This window comes from Chrysochloris asiatica, unplaced genomic scaffold, assembly GCF_000296735.1.
Source record: "Chrysochloris asiatica unplaced genomic scaffold, ChrAsi1.0 scaffold00003, whole genome shotgun sequence".
In the NCBI taxonomy this organism is placed as follows: domain Eukaryota; kingdom Metazoa; phylum Chordata; class Mammalia; order Afrosoricida; family Chrysochloridae; genus Chrysochloris; species Chrysochloris asiatica.
Genome location: NW_006408521.1, coordinates 49,715,527 through 49,738,358, shown reverse-complemented (window position 1 = coordinate 49,738,358; position 22,832 = coordinate 49,715,527). Strand labels below are relative to the sequence as shown.

Sequence of the window (22,832 nt, the reverse complement as noted above, 5' to 3'; positions counted from 1 at the left end):
CTCCTGTGCCACCTCACTTTCTTGAAAGATTTCAATTTTTATTCCATCAATTTCTGGTGCCTTGTTCTTTGCCAATTCCTTCAATGCACCTTGAACTTCCTCCTTCAGTATCATTGGCTCTTGATCATATGCTACCTCTTGAAACGGTTGAACATTAACCATTTCCTTTTGGTACAGTGACTGTGTATTCTTTCCATCTTCATTTGATGCTTTCTGCATCATTCAATAATTTGCCCAGATAATTATTATTAACTTTCAATAACGAAAGTCGAGGTTTAAATTTTTTCTTCAGTTCCCCCAGCTTGAGAAATGCTGAGCGTGTTCTTCCCTTTTGGTTTTCTGATTCCAGATCTTTGCACATTTTGTTTTAATATTTGGCTTTATCTTCTTAAGCTGATCTTTGAAATTTGAAATTCAGCTTGTGGATCTCCTCAATTGATGGTTTATTCCACAGTCTGCCCCTGGCCTTGTTTTGGCTGATGATTTGGAGCTTTTCCACTGTCTCTTTCAACAGATGGAGTCAATTTAATTTCTGTGTATCCCATCTAGTGAGGTGCATGTGTACAGTTTTCTTTTATGTTGTTTTAAAAACATATTTGCAACTAATCCCATTGGTCTTACAAAATTCTATCATGTGATCTCCAGCATCACTTCTATCACTAAGGCCATATCTTCTAAATATTAATCCTTCCTCTTTGTTTCCAACCTTTGCATTCCTATCACCAGTAATTAGCAATACATCTTGATTTCATATTTGATCAATTTCAGACTGAAGAAGTTGGTAGAATTCTTGAATTTTATCATCATTGGATTTAATGATGGCACATAAATTTGGTTGGCACATAAATTTGAATAATAGTTGTATTAACTGGGCTTCCTTATAGGTGTATGAATCCTATCACAGACAGCGTTGTACTTCAAGACAGATCTTGAAGTGTTTTTTGACGATGAATGTGATGTCATTCCTCTTCCATTTGTCATTCCCAGCATAGTAAACCACGTGATTGTCAGATTCAAAATGGCCAGTACCAGTCCATTTCAGCTCATGCCTTGGAGGAGAATAGTAACATTATACAGATGGACTTCTTTATGTGTCTTGGCACCAGTCTTTCCTCTGGGTCTAGGAGCTTCATAGTGGAGGGACTCCAGGTTCAAAAGATGTACTCCATGCCTGGCTCTTCGTTCTTGGTGGCAGTGGGTCTTTCTGCTTATTTCTCTCTCCTTTGACCTCTTGCAAGATAAAAGGATCTTGCAGGCCACACCTCTGAGAAACTCCCTGACATCAGATCAGGGTTGTGATGGGATTAAGGGTATATTGCAGGCCACCCTTCATCATCTTTTTGATCGATCACATCAGATACCATGTGAGAATCATCACATAACCACCAAACCACTGAGAATCATGACCCAGCCAAGTTGAGACATATTTTGAAAGGACACAGGTCACTCTATGACATTGGGCCACTTTGGATCCAGATCTCCCTTCAGCTTCTGCTCCTGTGAGACCTGGTCTGTTTCCTGGGCTCCAGGATACAGAGATCTTTGCAATAAACCTATTGCTTGTGGTCCTTGAAGTAGGCCTCTGTTCTCTGCAACCACTAAATCTGCCTGCCACACATTATAGAGAGATTGCATCCAGACTTGTGTGATAGACAAGTAACAGCTTAGGCTGGTAAAAAGGCAGTGCATGAGTTTAGATGTGAGTTTTATTTATACCTGGAGGTCTTGGAGGCAGTCCAGTGCCTTCTTTAGAAAAGTGGAGACAGGGACAGGGGACCCTGACAAATGAGGCAGAGATAGGTAGGGGTAGCAGGAAGAGAAGACACTGGAGTGATGATATCTGATTATCCCTCCCCTGGGCTCTGCCCAGATACTGTCTTGAGGTGGGATAGGAGGACCGTATCTATTTCCTTTTAGCCATTATCTCCTTGCAGTTGTGGCTGGTATGAAGGGAAGAATGGTGGTAAAAAATGGGCCTATTTTGTCTTGGAAGTTGTTCTCAGTATTGTGTTACTTTATAAAAAGCATAAACCAAAAATCAAATCCACTGTTGCAGAGTTGATCCTGACTCATAGTGACCCTCTAAGGTAGAACAACTTCATAGGATTTCCAAGTGATAAATCTTTACCGAAACAGACTGACACATCTTACTCCTTCAGAGCTGCTGGTGGGTTTGAACTGCCAACCTTCTGATTAGCAGTTGAACTGCTTCACCATTGTGCCACCAAGTCTCTTAGCTACATTATTTCCATTGATCTAAAGGAGAAGCCAAAGCTCAGAGAGGTTAAGCCGCCCTAAGGCGGCAGTTTTTGAGTGAAGCAGCTGGGGTTGAAACTCAGCTTATTTGACTCTTGAATCTCTCAACCATTAAACTCAAAACCACTATGCTCAGCGATGGACAACAGCCCAGGCCAGTAAAAAGACAACATGTGAGTTTGAATGTGAGTTTTGTTTGTTTCTATCTCGGAACTCTGGCATAGGACTGGGCAGTGCTTCATCCTGTTGTGCCTAAGGCCTCTATGAGTCGTAATTGACTTGATGGCATCCCTAACAACTGGATTTTGGAGGCAGCCCACTGACCTCTTTAGAAAGGTGGAGTGAGGGGTGGGAGACCTTGAATGTCAGACCAACTGCGAATCTGCTCTCAGAGGTGTGTTGGCGAGGGCTGAGACGGCAAGACATCCGTGGTTGGGGCAGGTGAATGAAATACGGTTTCAGCAAGATGGAGAAGAGGACAGGGAGGCAGGTTCCTCCGATCATCTGCCTGTCTTTTCCCTTTACTTCCTCCCACCAGGGATTGGGTACCATGAGTCAAAGACACCCAACCCATAGTCCCTGCCCTGGAGGGAGGCAAGATTAAGTATTGACAATACAGTAGGATTTGGAACTGGCTAGTTGGCATCCCTAAGGCCGAATCTGGTCTGCAGGTGGGTTCTGTTGAGCCTGTCTGGGCTTTTAGGAACATTTAAAAATATTTTTTAAATGGAGAGACTTCACATAAGATTTTTGGTTTATGGATATTTTTGATAAATGGACACTGGGTCCATGGTGTGGTGAGATCAGTGGGTAGAGGAAGGCAGGCTGGGGATGTGATGTTTCGTATTGTTTTTATTTTGAATTTCAGATGGGGGAGGTACCATGATTTTTTAGAACCTATTAATTAGGACAGTTGTTAAGTGCCTTTGAGTCGGTTCTGACTCATAGCGACACCTATGTAGGGTTTCTGAGGGGTGGCTGGTAAGTTTGAACCATAAGAGAGGGCAGGGGAGAGGGCGAACCAGATCAAAAGAAGACATCATTGTGTTGGTGATGGCAACAAGGCCTGTAGGAACACGCATCACCAGAGTGTTTTCACGTGGTGTAGCTGGTCAGGGAGCAGATCACAACAGAGAGTGGTGAACTGAGGAAGCAGCAGGAAATGCTCTTTGTAGGCTAAGGAGTCAGTTGAGAGAGTGACCAAAAGTAAAAGAAAACTAAAGATCAGTTGCTGTCTAGTCAGCTCTAACTAGACAGCACCCCCAGGTGTCAGAGTAGAACTGTGCTCCCCAGGATTTTCAGTGTTTTCAGAATCACCAGGCCTTTCTTCTGAAGCACCTCTGGGTGGATGAAAACCTTTAACCTTTAGTTAGTAGTTGAGTACATTAGCCACTTGTACTACCCAGGGATTCTGCAGTAGACCAAGGAAAAGGCCAGAGGTAGGAATTCTCTTTGAACTAGCTCCTCTTCCTCAGTAACAGGTCTGTGCACACAGGCGCAGCGTCCAGTGGGCAGCCAGGCCACCAGCATAGAGCCGTGGCAAGAGTAGACAAGGCGAGAGAACGTTTTCTAGGAAAAGGCTACTTCTGCCTAGAACGCGTTTCTCCATCTCTCTGCACAGCCTTTAGGCTAGCTTCCAATTCCACCTGGAACTTGGGTCCCACCTTTGCTGAGCTCCCAAGCCCCTCTCTCCACTGAGGTGGGATGGCACCCTTGCTGGCTGTGATGCTGGTCCCTCCTCAGCGCCCTCTCCTGGACAGAAGCTCCTCCTGGTCTCCCCTGGTTTCTACAGGCTGTGCTGAACACCAGGTGGCTTAGAGCACTCGGAGACATGTATTACATGTCTTACATTTTTTTACATGTATTACATTTTTTCATGAGTTTTCAAAGTACCAAGGTATAACATGGGAAATTCAGATCTCTCTTAGACTTCTTTCAGTTTTTAGTATTTTTTTTTTTTTTTTTTTAACATTTGCCTTTCACTGAGAGCAAAAACGATCCTACCCTGTCTGAAGTCCTTCCTGGTGTGGTGCCCTGGGTTAATGAGCTGGACTACAGAGTCGGTTTGAACTGAAAGTTCGGCAGTTCAAGCTCACCAGTCGCTCCTTGGAAACCCTATACAGGGGTTGCTATGACTTGGAACCAACTTGGCAGTACTTAACTGTCCTGATGGGTCATTCTGAAACAGATTAAGGTGACTTCCCCGTCTGAAATTCAAAATAAAATCAATACTAAACACCACACTATATACAAAACAAATTCCAAGTGGGTGAATGAGCTAACTGTAAAAAAGCAAAACTTGAACATGTGTATATATGTTATTTGTATGAATTATGTGATAGTTTACCTGGCATACATATATTTTTAAGAGTATTTTATGCCTACTAAGTGTTGTTGTATACAGTATTGTTGTTGCTCAGTGCCATAGAGTTGGTTCCGACCCACAGCGACCCTGTATAGGGTTTCAAGGAGCGGCTGGTGGGTTTGAACTGCCAACCTTTCGTTTAGCAGTCCACAAAGGCTGTAATTTTAACAGAAGCAGACTATCACATCTGTCTCCTATGGGACAGCTGATGGGTTCAAACCTGGCCTCCAAAAGCTGACTCCAGTTCTGGCAGAGACCCAGGCCCCTCACTCCTCTGCCCCTGGACTTCTTGGAGCCCAGAGGATGCGGTGACTTAAGATGAAGAGGGCAGCGTTATTCAAAAGGAGCAGCAAATCACAAGGGTGTGTGTGCCTGCCTGAGCGTGTTATGTGCTGTTTCAAAGTTCAAAACACACTGAGGCACGGAAAGGAAGGTATTCGCCCAAGTGACTCAGACATGTTCCAGCATTTCCCCACAGGCTCTTGCACATCCCAAAATAACTGCAACCCTGGATCCTGTCTGCTGGCATTCGATTACATTCGTATAATGTTACAGGCAGCGGACACACCGTGCACACTCACATGGGAGCCCACAAGGCACAGCCCATAATAGAGTTCCATACCAGGCTTCAGGGTCGGCCTGAAGCTGGAGAAATGCCAAAGGCAGAGGCCACAGGGGTGAGAAATGAGGACATACCAGAATCACCCCGAGTCCTGGCCAATGTCCACCTTGGACAGGGAGAGAGGCTTGAAGAGAGGGAACAACTTGCCCAGATTATGTCTGAGGATTACAAGAAACTACTAGGAGAGTTGGGTCTTAAATGCTTGTCAACATACCTTTGTTTCTGAAGAAGCAATTTTGCCTGGGAGCCATCAGATCTTTGTCAAACAGACTTTATGGGTCTCCTGGTCATACAATGTGCTTTGTGTGCCCAGGGGCAGCCCCAGGAGTAAGATAGTCAGAGGTGACCTGTCCTGTCCTCAGACGAAGGAGTTTTGCTGAAGAAATGATTAAAAACCTTAACACACCTAGAAAAAACCAAGGGTGAAGGGAGCCAACGTACTAACTGTGAAGATTTCACAAAAAGATGAACCGCAGGGTGGGTCAGACCTGGACAGCTGGGTGGAGGAGGCCAACGAAGACATCCAAGGGGAGGAGAAGGGAACCAAACCCCTGCCACCAAATGAATTCCAACTCATAGCAACTGTATATGACAAAGTGGTTTCCAAGACAATCTTTCTCCCACAGATCAGCTAGCTGGTGGATTTGAACCACTGATCTTTCAGCAGCCCTATTGCACCACCAGGGCTCCTTGAGAGGATGTACGGGAGAGGTTTAAAACCTAACCCAGGGCTTTCGGTATAGACACCCTCACTTACTAGCTAAGTCACCTGCTTCAGCTGGGAGCCAGGCACAAGCTTACAAGATATAACATACAAACAAGTGCTTTCTGAGCTGGAAAGAGACAAGGGATGGTCCTTCCCTCTTAACCACCCCAGACCACCTGGTACTTAAGATGTAGTTACAATAACACGCTCTTTGACGGCTCATGGACCTGGACTCAAGTTCTGTTTCTGATGCTCAGGTGATCAAGTCACCTCCCATGTCCTCCAGTGTGCATCAGGATGTTATCAGGAGCCACTTTTTGTCACATGTCAGGCATCACCTCAGTTAATATTTGTTCTCACTTTACAAACTGAGGTCATCAGGGAGGGGAAGACTCTATACCTTGGCCAGGGCCACAAGCTTTTATGGTAAAGCTGGATTTGAACCCAGATTTGATTCAAGCCGGTACTCTAAATGTGATGATTATAAAAGTTAATAGACCCAGGTATTTGGCAGATACTCAACAGGTATGTCCCAACATCTACAGGGTCAAGGCAACTGTATTAGCAAGAACCTTGTAGGCAGCTCAGTGCCCTCATACAAGGCCCAGGGTCCACCAACACAGAAAGGTCAAGTATCTTTTGCCCTGATGCCCAAGCCCCATATGGTTTAGGTGACTGCAACCCTAACTACATGAAAGAGCCACTTACTGATGACATTTAGTGATAAAAATATCGTCAACTTAATTCAGTAACACTGAAGGAGCCTCAGTGCTGTTTGCAGACCACCCAGATGCCCAAGTTCCAAAGAGAAATGGTCACATTATCTAGAGTTCACAGTGTTTTAAAAATAGTTCAGCGGCTTTTTTTCTAGTTACACGTTTTGAGTTTCTGGATTCAGTGGCACGTCTTTAACAGTCAGCCTGTACTCCCCAAATGAGTTCACCCAGGAAAGATGCTGGCGCACTCCCATCCAAATGACGTCAGCGTCTCTCAACAAACTAAGAGTGGCAAGTTCCCCAGTGTGTATTTTTGTGCAGTGTTGTCAAGCAACAATACAGTCATGAGGATTTAGCTCGCTGGAAGTTCCAAGGTCTCAGGCCCACCTTCCTTCCACTTGCTTTTCAGGTTCAGGTTTGCCAAGCGATTGAAGGAAATCCAGCACCTCTCAAAATTCCAGGGCTTTGGTCCTTTCTCAAGCTTTTAAAAAGTACTGGTCTAGGAAGAAGGTTCTTCTTCTACCCAGCGGCTTCTAGGAACCTGATCTGAGGAGAGAAACCAGGTGCTGAGCTGGTTTGGTGACTCAGGTGTCAAAACAAGATAGCCCATTTCCAACCCCAGTGACCTGGACACTCCACAGCCGCTTTGGCCGGCCTAGGGCAATTGTGAGGCTTCACACCCCTGGACACTTCTGAACCAGCTTAGCCACTTGGTGCAGCCTGCAGATGGTCTAAGGCCAGGAAAGCTGAGATGCTACCCAAGTGGCTCCTTGGCCATTGATTAGGGCAGCCTGAAGGAGTGTGGCAGGCACCTAAATTCACGGGCCCCAGGTTCCTGGTGTGGCGCTGTAGGGTAAGCACTTGACTGCAAGGCCGGCAGTTCAAACTCACCAGCCGTGTCTCAGAAACCCTATACAGGGTCGCTATGAGTCGGAACCAACTCAACAGCACTTAACAGTTTCCAAAGAACCTAAGACAGAAAAACAACAAAGACCTGTTTTGTTGTGAACCGGGCCAATAGGCTTGTATATATAAAGCTGCCATGTATTTTGACTGAAGCTAGCAACAACAGACAATCTGCAAGCTGGCATTCTTTTCAAATCTTTATAAACCACAGAGATTACTTTTGAGTTACATTAATACTTTATTTTCTTTTTTTTTTGAATGTGGAATTAAAGTCATTCAACATACATATATTCTTATGGCTCCTTACACATGGTCTTCTATCTAAAGTCAGGTATTTTTAACTAAGAGATGAAGAAAATCACCCCATTCAAATGGCAACATTTCTGAAGAATGAATATGGTGCTTATGTGATGGGGAAACGGACTCCCAAAACACTTCTTCCATTCAGAGCTACAGGAAGACAGCACACAGCTTTGACTAACATGTGGTGCCCATGCAGAGAGAGGGGTAAGCTCTGAAACAAGAAACTTCCTTTATACGGAAGGAGGATAGAGAAGAAAAGCATCATTTTCCTTTTTGCCCTTTTTTATTAGTGTGTTTCACCTCCACCCAAGGTGTTACTGTGTACCAAGCGGCTATGAAGAATAAAAACAAACTGATTTCAAGTCCCTGAAACGCATGCAACTTAAAATTCTCTATAGCACACAAATCAATCCCAAGTCTTTGGGCCTGGTTCTGATTTTGCGGGGACTACGGTGCTGCTGGGCTTCCAGCCGTGTCTGTCGTGCTGGCAGGGTTTGGAGCTGCGGCGGCCTCTGGCTGCTGTGTTTCTGTTTGGGGATCGTCTCCATTTCCGGTGCTTTTCTTAGTCTTGTCTGCTGCTGTGGCGCCCATGGCCATGATTTCCTGCAGAGGCTGCTCGGTTTCCAGGGAGCTGGGCTGGAGTTCATAAACCTGCACTTGACCGGGGACATCTATGGCTTTCTGTTCAAGTTTTTCCAAGATGGTCTGAACCTTTCTGACGCCATCTCTCCTGGCCTGACGTACATCTGCTCGTCCTTCCGGGTCCACCGAGTCTAGGGCCAGGAGCTCTTTGGTCAAATACTCTTCTATCATCAGGTACTTTTTGTCGGTCTTCTTGCCTTCGAAGTTGTCGACAGCTTGCTCCAGCCCTTGCACCTTCTCCAGGATGGCGTCTACTTTCAGCACACCTGGATGTTTGGGGGGGGCTTCAGCGTCAGCTGCCTTCGGGGGTACGGCTTCTGTAGGAACAGGGCTGGGGGCTGCCCTCTCTTCTGCAGCCATATTCTTAGGGGCTGAGGGGACAGCAGAAGGACTGGGGCTAGGAGGAGGACAAGAGGCTGGTACAGAGGGAACCCTGACTTCCACCTTCTCAGAGGCTGGGGGGACCTTCTGAGGAACGGGCTTAGAATCTGCATCTTTGAGGATCACTTGAATTGGGATGTGTCCAGGAGGCATATCTGGTCCAGCGGGGCCTGGCTTACTTTCAGGTTTGTTTTCAGGTTGGGGGACAGGTGAAGAAGGTTCTTGATGGGCCACTGGCTGCTACGAAGAAGAAAAGACACAGGGAGATGTCCCGTAAGTAAAAGTCATAGGCAGTTGTGTGCAGTTAGTGCCAGTGAGAAGCAAAATCAAGACGTTTGTTATTTTCTAAGTCAGGCAACAGTATCACAACATAAAAATACGATTTAATCATATTTTTGTCCAAACGACAGTTCCACTTCCATTTACAAATAGATCTTGAATTGCTCTGCGGGAAGCATTCTTCTGGCAATGACAAGAAAACCAGGAATTTTCACGAATGCGAATTCCCAAACCTCAGCCAATGCTGAACTAGTTTAGTCCCCACAGCTCATGGGAAAATGGGGGAACCCCTACCCTTGGGGGGATCCCACTGTGGAGCACTGCCATGTGTCCTTCCTCACGCTGTGGACACCATCCAGCTCCTGCTTCAGCAAAAGGCACAAACTTGTGGTTAAAGTGCTCGACTGCTAGTCAAAACGCTGGGGCTGCATCCTCAGAGGTACCTTGGAAGACAATGCTGGCAATCTGGTTGGAAAGATCACAGCCTGGAAAACCATGACGCCCGGTTCTACCCCACATACACACGGGGCTGCCGGGAATTGGCACCGGCTCAACAACTCGCAGCAGCACGGTTTGTTTTTAAACCTATGACAGCTTCGTGGTGCCTGCTCAGACTGATGTGTTTTCCAAGAATAAGCAAGATGCCTCAAATAGTTAACCCTCTAAGGACCCTGCTTCAGTACATCTGTGTCAGAGCTAACGCTCTGCTAGATGCCTGGTGGAGGCCAGTATTCTCTTTGATGAACTGGAAGCTAGAGCCGGTATTCTTAAATGAGTTGGACATAAAAAAGAACGACCTTGGTTCTTCTAACATATACACAAACATCTCAAAAGACTTTAGGAATCTCAAGCAACATAATTTCACCAACTGGGAAGTAAGAGTTGGGCTGGTGGTGTTGTTAAGTGCCATGGAATCGATTCCGAATCATAGCGACCCTGTGTAAGGTTTCTGAGGAGCTGCTGGTGGATTTGAACTGCTGATTTTGTGGTTAGCAGTCCAGTGCTTACTCTACAGCGCCACAGCAGGGCTCTAAGAGCTAGGCTCTTCTGAAATAGTCCTTATTTAAAATACTACATTCTTCTGTCATGTTCAAAATAAACAAATAAAAATCCATAGCTGTCCAGTCTATTCTGACCTGCTCCATAGAGTTTCTGAGGCTGTAAATCTGTACGGAAGCAGACTGCCTCATCTTCCTTCTGCAGAATGGCTGCTGGGTTTGAACCACCAACCTTGTGATGCGTAGCCAAGTGCTTTCAATTAGATCAAGTTCTCACAAGCCTCCCAAAAGAGAACTTGGAATAAGTTATGAAAGGGCAGGCACCATGGGTCATATAAAACCCAAAGCTCCAAACTCGCTGCCTCATTGTGATCCCATAAAGGGTTTCTGAGGCTGCAAATCTTTACAGGAGCAGAAAGTCTCATCTTTCTCCCGCAGAGCAGCTGGCGGGTTTTAGACTGCTGATTAGTGTGTATCCTACAGCACTACCATGTAAAGGGGGTAAAAATAAGATGAAATGCTGTCTCACCCACAGGCAAGTATGGTAGCCCTGTAGGATAAGCAATGGACTACCAACCACAAGGTCAGCAGTTCGAGCCCACCAGCTGCTCTGTGGGAGAAAAGATGAAGCTTTCTGATTCCACAAAGATTTACTGCTCCTGAAACCCCAAACTGGGTCACTATGACTTGGAAATGAATTGCCAGCACCTAACAATCTTCACCAAGTGGTCAAACACCTGCAGCTCTACAGACAGGTGCTTCTCATAACAACCATCACCACCACCAAGTGGTCAAACACCTGCATCTCTGTAGACAGGTGCTTCTTTCCTATGGTGACTGGGCCCAAGTACAGCTTGATCAGGTGTATGGCTCAGCCGGCCAAACGCCAGCCACTTCCATCAGTTCTCCCTGGCCAGCCCGGATGTCCTCAGCATTGACCCTCACCACTCACAGACAAATCGCTCAGCCCCTCTGGGTTTTTAAAAAACAATGGCTGCATTACGAGGAACTAACTTTGGAAACACTTAGAAGGTATTCTGTGGCCTGTGCTCTTGAAAAATGTCAAGGCCGTTGAAGGCCAAACAACTGCTCCAGATTCAAGGAGACTGAAGAGAAATGTCATCCACACATAGTGCTTGTGACCCTGGAACAGGTCTGGAAAAGAGGTCCAAAGGATGGCTGGACTGTGTGTTAATGTGGACTGTGTGTCTAATAGTATTGAATAATGTTAAATTTCCTGAATCGGATCATTCTACTGTGATCATGAAGAACAAATGTCTTTCTCTTTAGAAATACTCTAAGTATTTATGGTCATGCGTTCTGATGTCTATAAGTAATACTCAAACCATTCACAGGTAAGTGTGTTTGTGTTTATGGACCTATGAGGAGTCTTCAAAAAGTTCGTGGAATAACAGAATAGAAAAATTTGTTGGAACTTTTTGAGAGAGTGAGAGAAGAAATGACAATGGAACATAGAAAACTGTTCATCACCAGTGAATGTGGTTGAAGGGTGTACAGAACGTCTTAGATGTCTTTGTAGGATTCTTACAACATGTCTGTAGAAAGTGCTAAAGATTTATATAGCATGTGTCCTATGTTTCTGACAGTCATGACTAGCAATTTCCAGAATCTCAGCTCCTCTAATCCTGGTATTTTCAACCGCCTCATATGCATGTGAAAGTTGGATAATGAATAAGAAAGACTGTACAAAAATCAATACATCTGAATTAGGGTGTTTGTGAAGAATACCGAAATTACCATAGCCTGCTAGAGGAACAATCAAATCTGTCTTGAAAGAAGTACAGCCAGAATGCCCCTTAAAAGCCAGGATGGCGAGACTTCATCCCACATACACAGAGCCCCTGTTGAAAGTTCTCAACCCGGGAGAGGTGGCTGTCTTAGCTAGTCTGCTGACAACTAGTTCACCGTACCTGGGGCCTGTCGATGACAGGGCGCACACGGCCTGGTGAAGGTGAGTGCACAGGCGTGCTGCTCCTGGCTGGTGAGCCCTCGCGGCTGGACACACTCCGGGCAGGCGATCTGAACGGGGACACTGCCCGCAGGGGCCGGGGCTCCCAGTCGTCCCCCTGGATCTTGTGATACACGGGCTGGTGGGTCTGGTATTCACCCTGCTGAGCCGGGTAGTGGGTCTTCTGGACTTGGTGGACAGAGGGCTGGGCTGCGGGCCGGCCAATGTTCTGTTCGTGGATCACAGGGATGGGGATGTAGCCCCGGGGCAGCGGGTGACTGCCCAGGCTGCCCCTGCCGGAGGAGGGCAAGCTGGCTGAGGATGATGAGGACGAGCAGTCCGAGGCAGCTGGAGACTGGGATCGCTGCAAGATATAATGGGAGGGCGTGGCCCCATGAGCATCGCTGCTCTGTCCACTAACGGGGCCCCCATGTGCTCATGGGAACACAGTTCTTAAGACCACCCTCCCCATCTGTAAACTTGTCTGTTTTCAGGATGTAGTATAAAGACTGAGTCACGTTCTTAGATAGCTCCCTGAGCCTCAGCTTTCTCATGAGCAAAGTGAGCAAAGAGGCCCTCGCTCTGGTTCCTCCTCCCTCTCGGGGCTGTACTAAAGATTAATGGTACGTGTATGTGTGAGGGAGTCCTGGTGTGGTGCAAAGCCGTTTCAACTGCAAGGTCGGCGGTTCAAGCTCACCAGCTGCTCCTTGGAAATCCTATACAGGGTGGCTATGAGTCGGAATCGACTCGACAGCACTTAATAAACAACAACAACAACATATGTGTGAGTGTGCAGGCCATGACACGGGGGCTTTGTTTGTCTTTATTAACATGTCTTTTGTCTGTTCTTCTGATATCATTTTTAAATTTGTTCAGATGTCTCCCATATATCATTAATCAATATGTCACTTTCAATTTTTGTAACAAAAACATCACAGATGTTAAGAACTGCTTCTAGGTTGTGGAATGGTGATGGCGCTCAGCTGCAAACCGAAAGGTTGACAGTTCGAGTCCACCCACAGGAGTCTCAAAAGAAAGACTGGCTGGTCTATTTCTGAAATACCAGCCACTGAGAAGTCTGTGGAACACAGTCCTATGCTGACACACATGGTCGTCCTGAGTGGGGGTGGACGTCACAGTGACTTTGGACAAGTGTCCCCACTCCTGGGATCCTGTGTTGCTGCCATTTTCAGCCCAAGCAGGCATGAAGCAGACTGGGAATGAGGATCCAATCATCTCCCTGTGAGATGTCTGGCTTCAGGCTTCCAACCCCATCAGAGAGCAGCTGCCTCCCAGACTTCCTTCTAAGCTGTAGCTCACTGCGAGGGACTGAGGGCAAGTGCGGGGTCTCATTTTTGTATCAAGAGAGCTCCAAGCAGTTAAAGTGTATCCACCATGTACTGAGGTCAACGAAACAATGATACAGCGCCGGGGCCTAGCCAATGAGCTGGCAGCTTTGCTCCAAGCCACTTGGGGCCAGGCCTCTCCTTACCTCAGGTCTGTGGGCGGCGAGGGGCTGGGCTGCTGTTGCTGCTGCTGCAGCCGCTGCCTGGGTGGGCTCCACTCCACCCCGCAGAGGTGACTGGGATTGTTGAGGAGCTGCCGCTGAAGCCTCTGTTCGGAATCGTTGGATCCCGGGCTGGGCAGAGGCGTAGAAAGGGTGCCGGTTCTCCATGCCCTCGTGGAGGACAGGAATGGGGATGTAGCCGGGTCGGAGCTGGGGGTACACAGCGTGGCCTTCTCTAACGGGCAGCAGCCTGGCGCCTTCCCGGGAGGGGCCATTTGCAGACGATGGTGCTTCCTACAGTGGAAGAGAAACGCAGACTGGTTAGGAACTGCCTCTGAGCGACTCTGGTCCCTAGGGGTCAGCAGGACCCTGCTCCATGGCCCCAACACTCCCTCCCTACACAGGTCCCAAGCCCCCAAACTGGCAAGACAGAGGATTCTTTTCCAGTGACTATGTAGGGGCACCACGACTGGGGAACAAACTGGATGGCATTCCACCACCACCACGTTACAACAGACGTCGTCTCATTTCCAAATAAAACCCACTAGGTTCCTGACCACACGAGTGCATGCTGGACCCAAACACGGAGCATAGCTTAGAGATCTTGGCAGAGAAGGAGGGTGGCGGAGCATACCTCCTAGGGAGTAATTTCCAGAACAAGCTTCATGCAGGGGACAGGCATGGGAATGAGGGGCTGGGTGGGACGGGAAGGGACCCAGTGTTAGTCCTGCTGGCCTGAGATGCCTGCTGGGTTGAGGCACGGTTGGGGACCCTCTTGTGTCCTCTCAGGAAGTTCTCCTAGCTATTTTGGGACCCTAGAGAAGGCCAAGTTCCAGAGGTACCACATGGAAAGATCTTATTTCAGACATGGCAGGCCAAGTACTCACCAGGCCATGTTACTTGTCGTCAAGCAAAGGGAGGACAGCAGAGCTCCCCAAGGCCCTGGATCCCAGTTATTTCTGAGCAGTAAGGTGTCCCTTTACAGAGGAAGAAGTTCTGATACTGTAGCAGTTAATGTGCTCCACTGCTAACGGAAAGGTTACAGGTTCGAATCCACCCAGGAGAGAAAGGCCTGAGCATGCTACTGACAGAGCAGCCCCTGGAAACAGTCTGGAGCACCTTTCTACAATGGATCACCATGCGTCCGAGTTGAGGGCTCTGGTTTGGTCACAGAAGAAGGGAGCTGTGGACCTGTGTTGCCGCTGCAAGTCCAAGTGGGTCAGCTAGTAAGGAGAACGTGACTCTTTCTTAAGGAGGCAGCGGTGCAGCACCTGAACAGCAAACAAGCCTGCAGGGGGTAATGAATGTATCCTCTCGCAAAACTGGTGCAAAGTTTAACACTTAGGGCCGATTTGCAGTTTGCGTGATGAATTGTTTTAATTCTGCACAGCGTGTTCCTCAGTTTGTGTGCGGGCACAAGCACCAGGTGGCTGGCCTGGAATTTGGCCCTTTTGGGCCCATGGACTGCTTCTCTCCTGCTGCTGGGATTCGGCTAGGGAAGGCATGGGCGTCACTGTACCCTTGGGGACATTAGCAGACTGGCACTCTCAGATTAGAATCCCCACGTGCTCCAGACAGCGGCATTATTTTAGTCTGCTTGGCTATCAGGTCACCCAAGAGCAAAGGGTGGGTCCAGGCCTCAGTGTGGACAGGATCCCTGCTCGGGGACCGTTCAAGAAACCCTCCACGCTCTAGTGTGCAGCCATGACATGTCTCCAGAGCATTTGATCCATTCCTTCCAGTCTGATTCAGGAGCCTGGCCCTAGTCCTGGGACGTCATCTTTCTGGCTGCATGTGGTTCATTGTACCTTCCCAGCCAAGCACAAAAGGCTTACGCCATCTGAACCTCCATTGAGCACAGCGCTAGGGGTGGGGGTAGAGTGGGTGGGTGGTGGTTACTCAGCAAGAAAGCCTTGATCCCTACCATCAAAAGGGCTGTAAGATAGCTAAGAATGCAGGAAGCAAATAGAAAGCAAAACTAACTTGGTTGTGCAGTGGTGGTTGTTAAGTGCCACTGAGTCGGTTCTGGCTCACAGTATAGGGAGGGTTTCCGAGGAGCGGCTAGTGGGTTTGAACTTTCACCTTGCGGTTCAAACTGACAGTACCACACTAGGTAAGGGAGATGAATGGAAGGCCAAGTTCCACCTCAGGAGCAATAGTTCTGTGATCTTGGATGACACCCTGAACCTCAGTGAACCTTCAGTTCCTTATGTTAACATAAGCAGAACCCACTCTGTAGGACTGGTGTTGAGGTGTGTAATGAGGACAGATGGAGGAGGACACACACACATGGCAAGCCCTCAACCAACGCTAGACTCCTGAGTCTCAAAGGAACCAAAACTGACGGACAAATCTAGCTGATGGTGATGGAAGTCAAGATGGCGGCTGTCCCTGGAGAAATGGCTAATGAATGGGAAGGGTCTTGGGGAACCTTCTGTTCTGAGGTGATGGAAATGTCCTCTTTTTCTGCATGATACATTAGTTACTTTGCACACACCAATAGGAAAGACCAACGATTAGAAAAGGACATCATGCTTGGTAAAGTGAAAGGCTAGTGAGTCTGAGGGAAACCCTCAATGAGACAGCATGGCCCCAACAATGGACTCAAACAGACCAGCAATCACGAAGACAGCACAGGCCCAGGCAACGCTTCCCTCTGTCGTGAGTCAGAGTTGACTCAGCAGAATCTAACCATCACCTACATAAAAATCTACCACACTTGCTATATATACTTCCCTGAAGCCCCTTACTGACCACTCCCTGCCACAGCCCATTCCTACTCTTCTATTTTAACAGGTGAGGGTTGCCGACCCCACCATCCCCCTCATAGCCAGCTGAGGCCTGGAATCCTGAAACAAGCCAGGCTGAGGCGGGCTCCTTCTGAGGGAGGGCCTCTGGATCCTGAAATCACTAGACCCAGTCTGCCAAGAGTCATGCATCCTCACCAGACGTATTTTGTAACTCAATTACAAATGAAGGAAGGCGTAAAAGGAGAAGGAAGTCAGTCCACTTGTCTGCCTACAGGTCTGTGGCAGCAGACAGTGCTTCCTGGAGCCATTATTCCAGCCAGGTCTTGAAAGAAGTGCCATGGAGAAAAGGATGTGGTCAAGACAGGCCGGGGTGATGGCGTTTGAACAGTATATGGAAGACAAGTGCTAAGCTGATGGAGAAGATGGAATGGAAGGCGCAGAGGGCTGAGCTGGAAGTGAGGACCAGCAACCACCCCCACAAATTGCTGCTCACCACACACTGAGAGATGCCCAGGAAGACAGGTGGCACTGGGACAAGAATCTAGGATGCCTGAGGAGGAAATGAGGCAAAGCCAGGGATGTGCGTAGGGGCGGGAGATGAAGACAGGGAAGAGGCCTCCAGGCAGACTCAGGCCTGAGCTTGGGGCCAACTGACCAATGCTGCTGCCCGTAGCATGGGAAGGCAGGGCGTTGAGGACAGTGGTTCTCAGGTTTAGAAAGCTCTGTTTTAGGTGAAGAAAGAACTGTATCAGCTTTAGAGAATTGCAAATTACACATTTCTACATAAATGAACATGGGACCCAGGGGTCACAGTGGTTAAATGCTTGCCTGCTAACCAAAGGGTAGGTAGTTTGAACCCAGAAGGTGCATCATGAGTTTAAGGTGTGAAGGTCGGCTTCCAGAAAGATTTCAGCCTTGGGAACCCTACGGGGCAGTTCCACTCTGTTGATAAGGTCTCTATGAATCAGAATCAACTCAACAACAATGGATTTATGAATTGGGCTGTTAATCTCACGGTCAGCAGTTCAAAACTAACAGCGGTTTCTGCTAGAGAAAAATGAGGCTTTCTGCTCCCATACAGATTTACAGCCTTGGAAACTCTGTACAGGGTTGCTACAAGTCGGAATTAACTCCACAGCACATAACAACAAGTAATTTAAACCCAAACTGAAACTCATTTGTTGAATGTAAAGCTAATGATTGGCCCTGTAAATATTCACACAATAAAAAGCAGAAAAGACACTTCGGGCACAATAAGGTCTGTAGTGGGAATTCTTCAGGCCACCTCCTAATATTTCTCATTAGAGTCCTGCCAAGCAAACTCATTCCCTTCTAGAAAGTACCTCCTGAAAAAAGTTCAATTGCTCTTCCTGTTTCATTTATCACATTCTAGTAGGGAAGAGAAAAATGAGAAGTAACTTTAAAAAATAAGTAAAAGAAAAAGGTGGTTTAACATTTATGATTCCCCTAGAATGTGACTAAAACATGGCTCTTCAGTCCTACAAGCAGTGTTCTCAAGTTCAAGCATAAGCCCCACAATCCCACTAGCAACAGGTAAACTCACTACACCTGCCTAATTCTGCCTTCCGTGCGGACCTGGGACCCGTGTGTTGAGTCTGCTTCCTCCGAGTGTGTCCTCTCTGGGGGCGTCATGTGATCCTGTGACAGTCACAGTTAGCAGGGTGGATGATGTCACCAAGCCTCACCTCACCTCTTCACCGAAGCTTGCATGGGCAGGCAGCCTCTGGAGGAATCGCAATGGCATTCTAGGGGTGATTTCCCGGGCAGCTCACCTCATTGTCTGCTCTTTGGGTAAAGGCACCAGGAATCCACATGAGCGGGCGTCAGTAAGTACGTGGGAAAACACCATGGTCTTTTAATTCCATTTTTCAATAACTTTTTGATGCTCCCCCTTCATGCATATACACAAAGTCTGATTAGGAAATGGAAGCCAAAGGCTGAGAGCACCTGATTCTCACAGCTAACCTTGCTACATTCATTCATAAAACAGTTTGGCTAATTCTCACTACTTGTTTGAGCGTTGTATTAAAACCCTCTGAGGTATATCTGAGGACCAAGGGGAAAATGACCCTAGATGAGCCCAGATCTGCCCTCCTAAGCACCAGATATTATTATTACTGTTACTGTTATTAGAGAAAGCCTGGTATGAGGTTCTGTGCCAGCAGCTGGGCTGGTGCGTCCAGAAGCAGGGTGAACCTTGATGCTGAGCTCAGTAACAACAGTGTGGACGCTAAGGGGGCAGCTAGGAGACGTGGAAAGACATGCATTTGGGCCCGGATCCTGAATCTGCTTCTAACTAGCTGTAAAATGAAGGGCAGCCCAGAAACATTCTGAAAAGCAGTAGTTCCCAAACTCTAGGGGGCATCAGATATTTAAAATGCAGACGGTAAGCACCAAGCCTGAGGCAGGAGGGCCATCTGATTCAGTGGGTGTGTGGTGGGGTCCAGCCAAGGCTACATTGAGAAGCACTGTTCAGAAGTTACTCCCAGCCGGGATATTCCTGGCTCTCATTTGCAAGGTTCCGTCTAGCTGTAAAGCAATTCCTCAGAGATTCTTACCTAGTTGGTAAGCAGTCCCTCAAACTTAGAAGCCATTGATTCCGACTCCTAACGACCCTGTGAGACAGAGTATACACCTGCCCCACAGACTTTCCAAGGCTGTCTGTCATATTTATGGAAGCAGACTGCCGTATCTCTCTCCCACAAAACTGCTGACGGGTTCGAACCACAGTTTGAAGCTAAGTACTTAACCACTGTGCCACCAGCTCTACACATCTATATAAAGCCCAGCAAAGGAAAATGAATGTCGGGGAAATCGAAAAAGACTGCTCTTAACTGCAATCAATTAAATCAAATTAGAAACTGCAGGAATTGCAGGTGCCCCATAGTTTCACGTTCCAAGTGCGGAGGAAGCTGCTGACCCTGGAAGGAGTCTCTGTCTCAAAAGCAGGCCAGGACCTCAGTCCTTGGGTATCTGCTAGGGAGAAGCAGACCTCTGTGCCTGGCCAGTGCACAACCTCAGCCGCTTTCAAGGACAGCGTGAGGAAGGCTTTTGCAGGGTCCCACCCACCCACAATTAGGTCTTTGTACACTGAGTGGCTGCTGAGCCCCATAAACTGGCCCCACTGTGAGCCCCAGTGCTCTGGTCTGAAGAAAGTGTGACAACAACAAAGGTACCTCCTTAGGGTGGCCCCGCAGTGCTGGAGACCTGAAGTAGGACGCTACTCTATTAAGTGGGTTTTCAGGCCAGAAGAGCCCTGCCCGGGTCAGCTGGCGACTCTTACAATGACACTTCAAACTTCGGAAACAAAGAAAAGACACAGGGATCCCAGAACTTCCTGTCCTGCAGCAGGACCTAGGTCAAGACTAAATGGCCCAACACATCTCTACCAAGGCAGGAAAGTAAACAAAGAAAAACGTATTTCTAAAACAAACAGAGAGAGACAGCAGGAGAGAGAGAGCTGGAGCAAACACGTAGCATCCACTTCCTACCCAAACTTCCCATCTAAACGAACACAATGTTATTGCCCGTTGGGTCTATACTCGTCCATTTGCATCCCTACAGCCAAAGGATAAAAAATGCATCTGTTCCTACTGTAATGTAATACAGGGTTTTCTTACCCACCATCCCTAGCACAGCTCCTGGACAAACTCTGAATAATAAGTTGAGTTCACACATTCCAGCAAAGTTCATTCACTGCACGCCTGAGCAATCAAGTCTGTCCTGAGATTCTCAGAAAGAAAGGAACTCCGTAAGTACTGTATTTTTACACAATGTACACGCACATTACATGGGTTTTTACAAACCTTCCAAGCCCCTCTTGCATTAGTTTCCTATGTACACGCTACGTGCATTATGTGTGTGTCTTGTATATGTAAGTACAGTAGTTCACCAGCCACAGTTACTGGAGATTGATCTGATAAGCTTGCTATTGAGAAAACACAAAACAAACACCCAGAAAGCACGGGGGTTATTTTATCCTGGGATTAATGAGATGCGTGTACCTACACTTTTTTTTTTAATGGTAGAACTCAGGGGTTGCTTCTCTTTGCAAATTCACAAGCATGCTGGGTCTGACGTTTATGCTCTGGGCTGCCTCTCACCAGCTGCGAGGCCTGGGACAGGGTTCCTTTAAGACTCTGTTTCCCCCAACTGTAAACAATCACCTTCAGAGATGGTTGCGTGATTTAAGTGAAATATGGCAAAAGAATGAATGTCTGTAATCTGAGGCCACTCCCTGCTCTACACAGTCAGCTTTCTTCATTCTCAGCTTTTATGAAACCAAACTTTTCTCAAAAGCAGTTGGTTTGGCCTACTGAATACAATGCCCCATTCCTCAGAGACTCTTACCAAGTTGTTAACCAGTTTCTTAGACTTGTTGTTGTTAAGTGCCACCATGTCGATTCTAACCCATAGCGACCCCGCATAGGGTTTCCAAGGAGCAGCTTAGAAGCCCCTTTATTTGAGGATTAAAGACTTTAGTAACACTAGTCAGGGTGCCAATTTCTCTACAGAGTTGTGTGGACAGTTTCCGTGTCTGAAAGAAAAAGCTGCCAGAAACACAACTCTAGGGGTCCCCCGGAGACCTGGTGGCACTGTAGGAAAGCATTGGACTACTAACCCCAATACTGTTAGCAGTTGACACTCACCAGCTGCTTCACAGGAGAAAAGTGAGGCTTCCTGTTCCTGTAAAGATTTACAGCCTCAAGAAACCCTACACAAGTTGGTTATGAGTTGGAACGGACTCCCCACAGCACCTAATACAGCAACACGGGGGCCCACACTCCCTCCAACAGGTCCAGTCCACTTGCTTCTTGTTCTGTTTAAGGGTTCATTCAGGTTTGGATCCCTGCTGAGAATCTGCATTTCCACTCCAGATATACTGAATCAGAATCTCCCTTAATAAGATTCCCAGGTGACTCTTACGTATAGTAATCCAAGGTGGGGTCCTTGCACCCCCACCCCCAAGACCTAAGGAAGAAAGCTGAGTCAGGTAGGACCCAACCTAGGGAAACAGCACCCACTGGGTCTCAGCACCATCACCGCACTGCACCCGCCCTACCCCACAATGACACAGGGCAGCTCCCACTGGAGAGAAAGCTGGGGTCTCAGTCAGCTCGCAGTCTCTCCACACCCCTGCCTCTGGAGCCTTCCTGAAGGAGTCTCCGCAGCAGCTGTGGGAACCAGGATGTGGTTCAAGGTCACACAGGGAATTAGTGCAGAGCCAGGTGGAGGAACTCCTGGCTTCATTCCGGGGAAATAAAAATGACTTACTTCCTCTGTCGAGAAAGAGAGTGGGGCCCCAGCTTTAATGAGCCTAGAGCTGGGAGCCCAGTGGAGAATTACCTGAGGTGCGCTCTGGTGACTGCCTCATACTAAGGAGGCCTAGTGGCATGGTGGTTGAAGCACCTGGCTGTTAACCAGAAGCTCAGTGGTTGGGGAACAAAAGAGGCAGTCTATTTTTGTAATGATTTATAGCCCTGGAAATCTATATTCTGACCTATAAGGTCACCTCAGTTTGGCTTTTGTCTCATATTAAAAGCGAAAATGCTGGTCAGTCGCTTAGCTCAGTGGTCTGGGAGACACTGGCCATGCAAGTGTTTGGTAGGTGTCGGTGTAGAGCATGCTACCAGACAGGCAAGTGGTATAAAACACAACTTCCCAAAAGAAAAAAAAATCTCCACTCATCATCTTCAACCTTCTCTGGCAAGTCCCTTGGGGAAGTCTCCTTGGGGACATCTCACTCCAAGTAGAAAAGAGACCTGGTGATGCAATGGTTAACTATTCAGCTGCCAATCAAAAGGTCAGCAGTTCAAATACACTAGTCGCTCTGTGGTAGAAAAAAACCTGGCAATCTGTTCTCATGAAGATTGTTGTTATTGTTAAGTGTTGTCAAGTCAGTTCCCATTCATAGCGATCCTGTCTAGGGTTTCCAAGGAGCGGTGGGTGAATTTGAACTGCGACCTTGCAGTTCAAACTGACCTTCTAGTCCAATGCATTATCCCACAGCGCCACACCAGGATTCCACAACACTATTTAAATTGAGCAAAGAAAGTCTAACATCCATCCCTCATTTAAAAACATTATTGTCTCTCAGCTTACTTTGAAAAACTGCCTTCTTGTTGTTAAGTGCCTTCGAGTCGAAACCGACTCATAGTGACCCTGTATAGGGTTATCAAGGAGCAGCTTGCCTACAGCTCTGTAAAATATTCATTTTCCCTTAAACTAATAACCTACAACTTGAAAGCTTCTGACTGAATTTATTAGAAACTGTACTATTAAAACCAATTGCTTATAGCAATAAAGAGGTAAGAAACCCTAAGGGACAGTTCTGTCGTGTCTCATAGAGTCATTATAAGCTGGAATCAACTTAACAGGAAAATCATTTAAAAAGTCACTGTATTAGTAAAA

General features: G+C 47.3%; 1 protein-coding gene across 1 annotated transcript in view; it reads right to left on the bottom strand.

Moving 5' to 3' along the window:
• Positions 1-8,321: 8,321 nt before the first annotated feature.
• Positions 8,322-22,832, bottom strand: part of BAG3 (BCL2-associated athanogene 3) — a 23,480-nt gene continuing 8,969 nt past the window's right edge. The window contains exons 2-4 of the mRNA XM_006831407.1: positions 13,636-13,944; positions 12,106-12,507; positions 8,322-9,137 (exon numbers count right to left, since the gene is read on the bottom strand). Coding sequence (XP_006831470.1) covers positions 8,322-9,137; positions 12,106-12,507; positions 13,636-13,944 — 1,527 coding nt within the window. The remainder of the gene's footprint in view (positions 9,138-12,105; positions 12,508-13,635; positions 13,945-22,832) is intronic.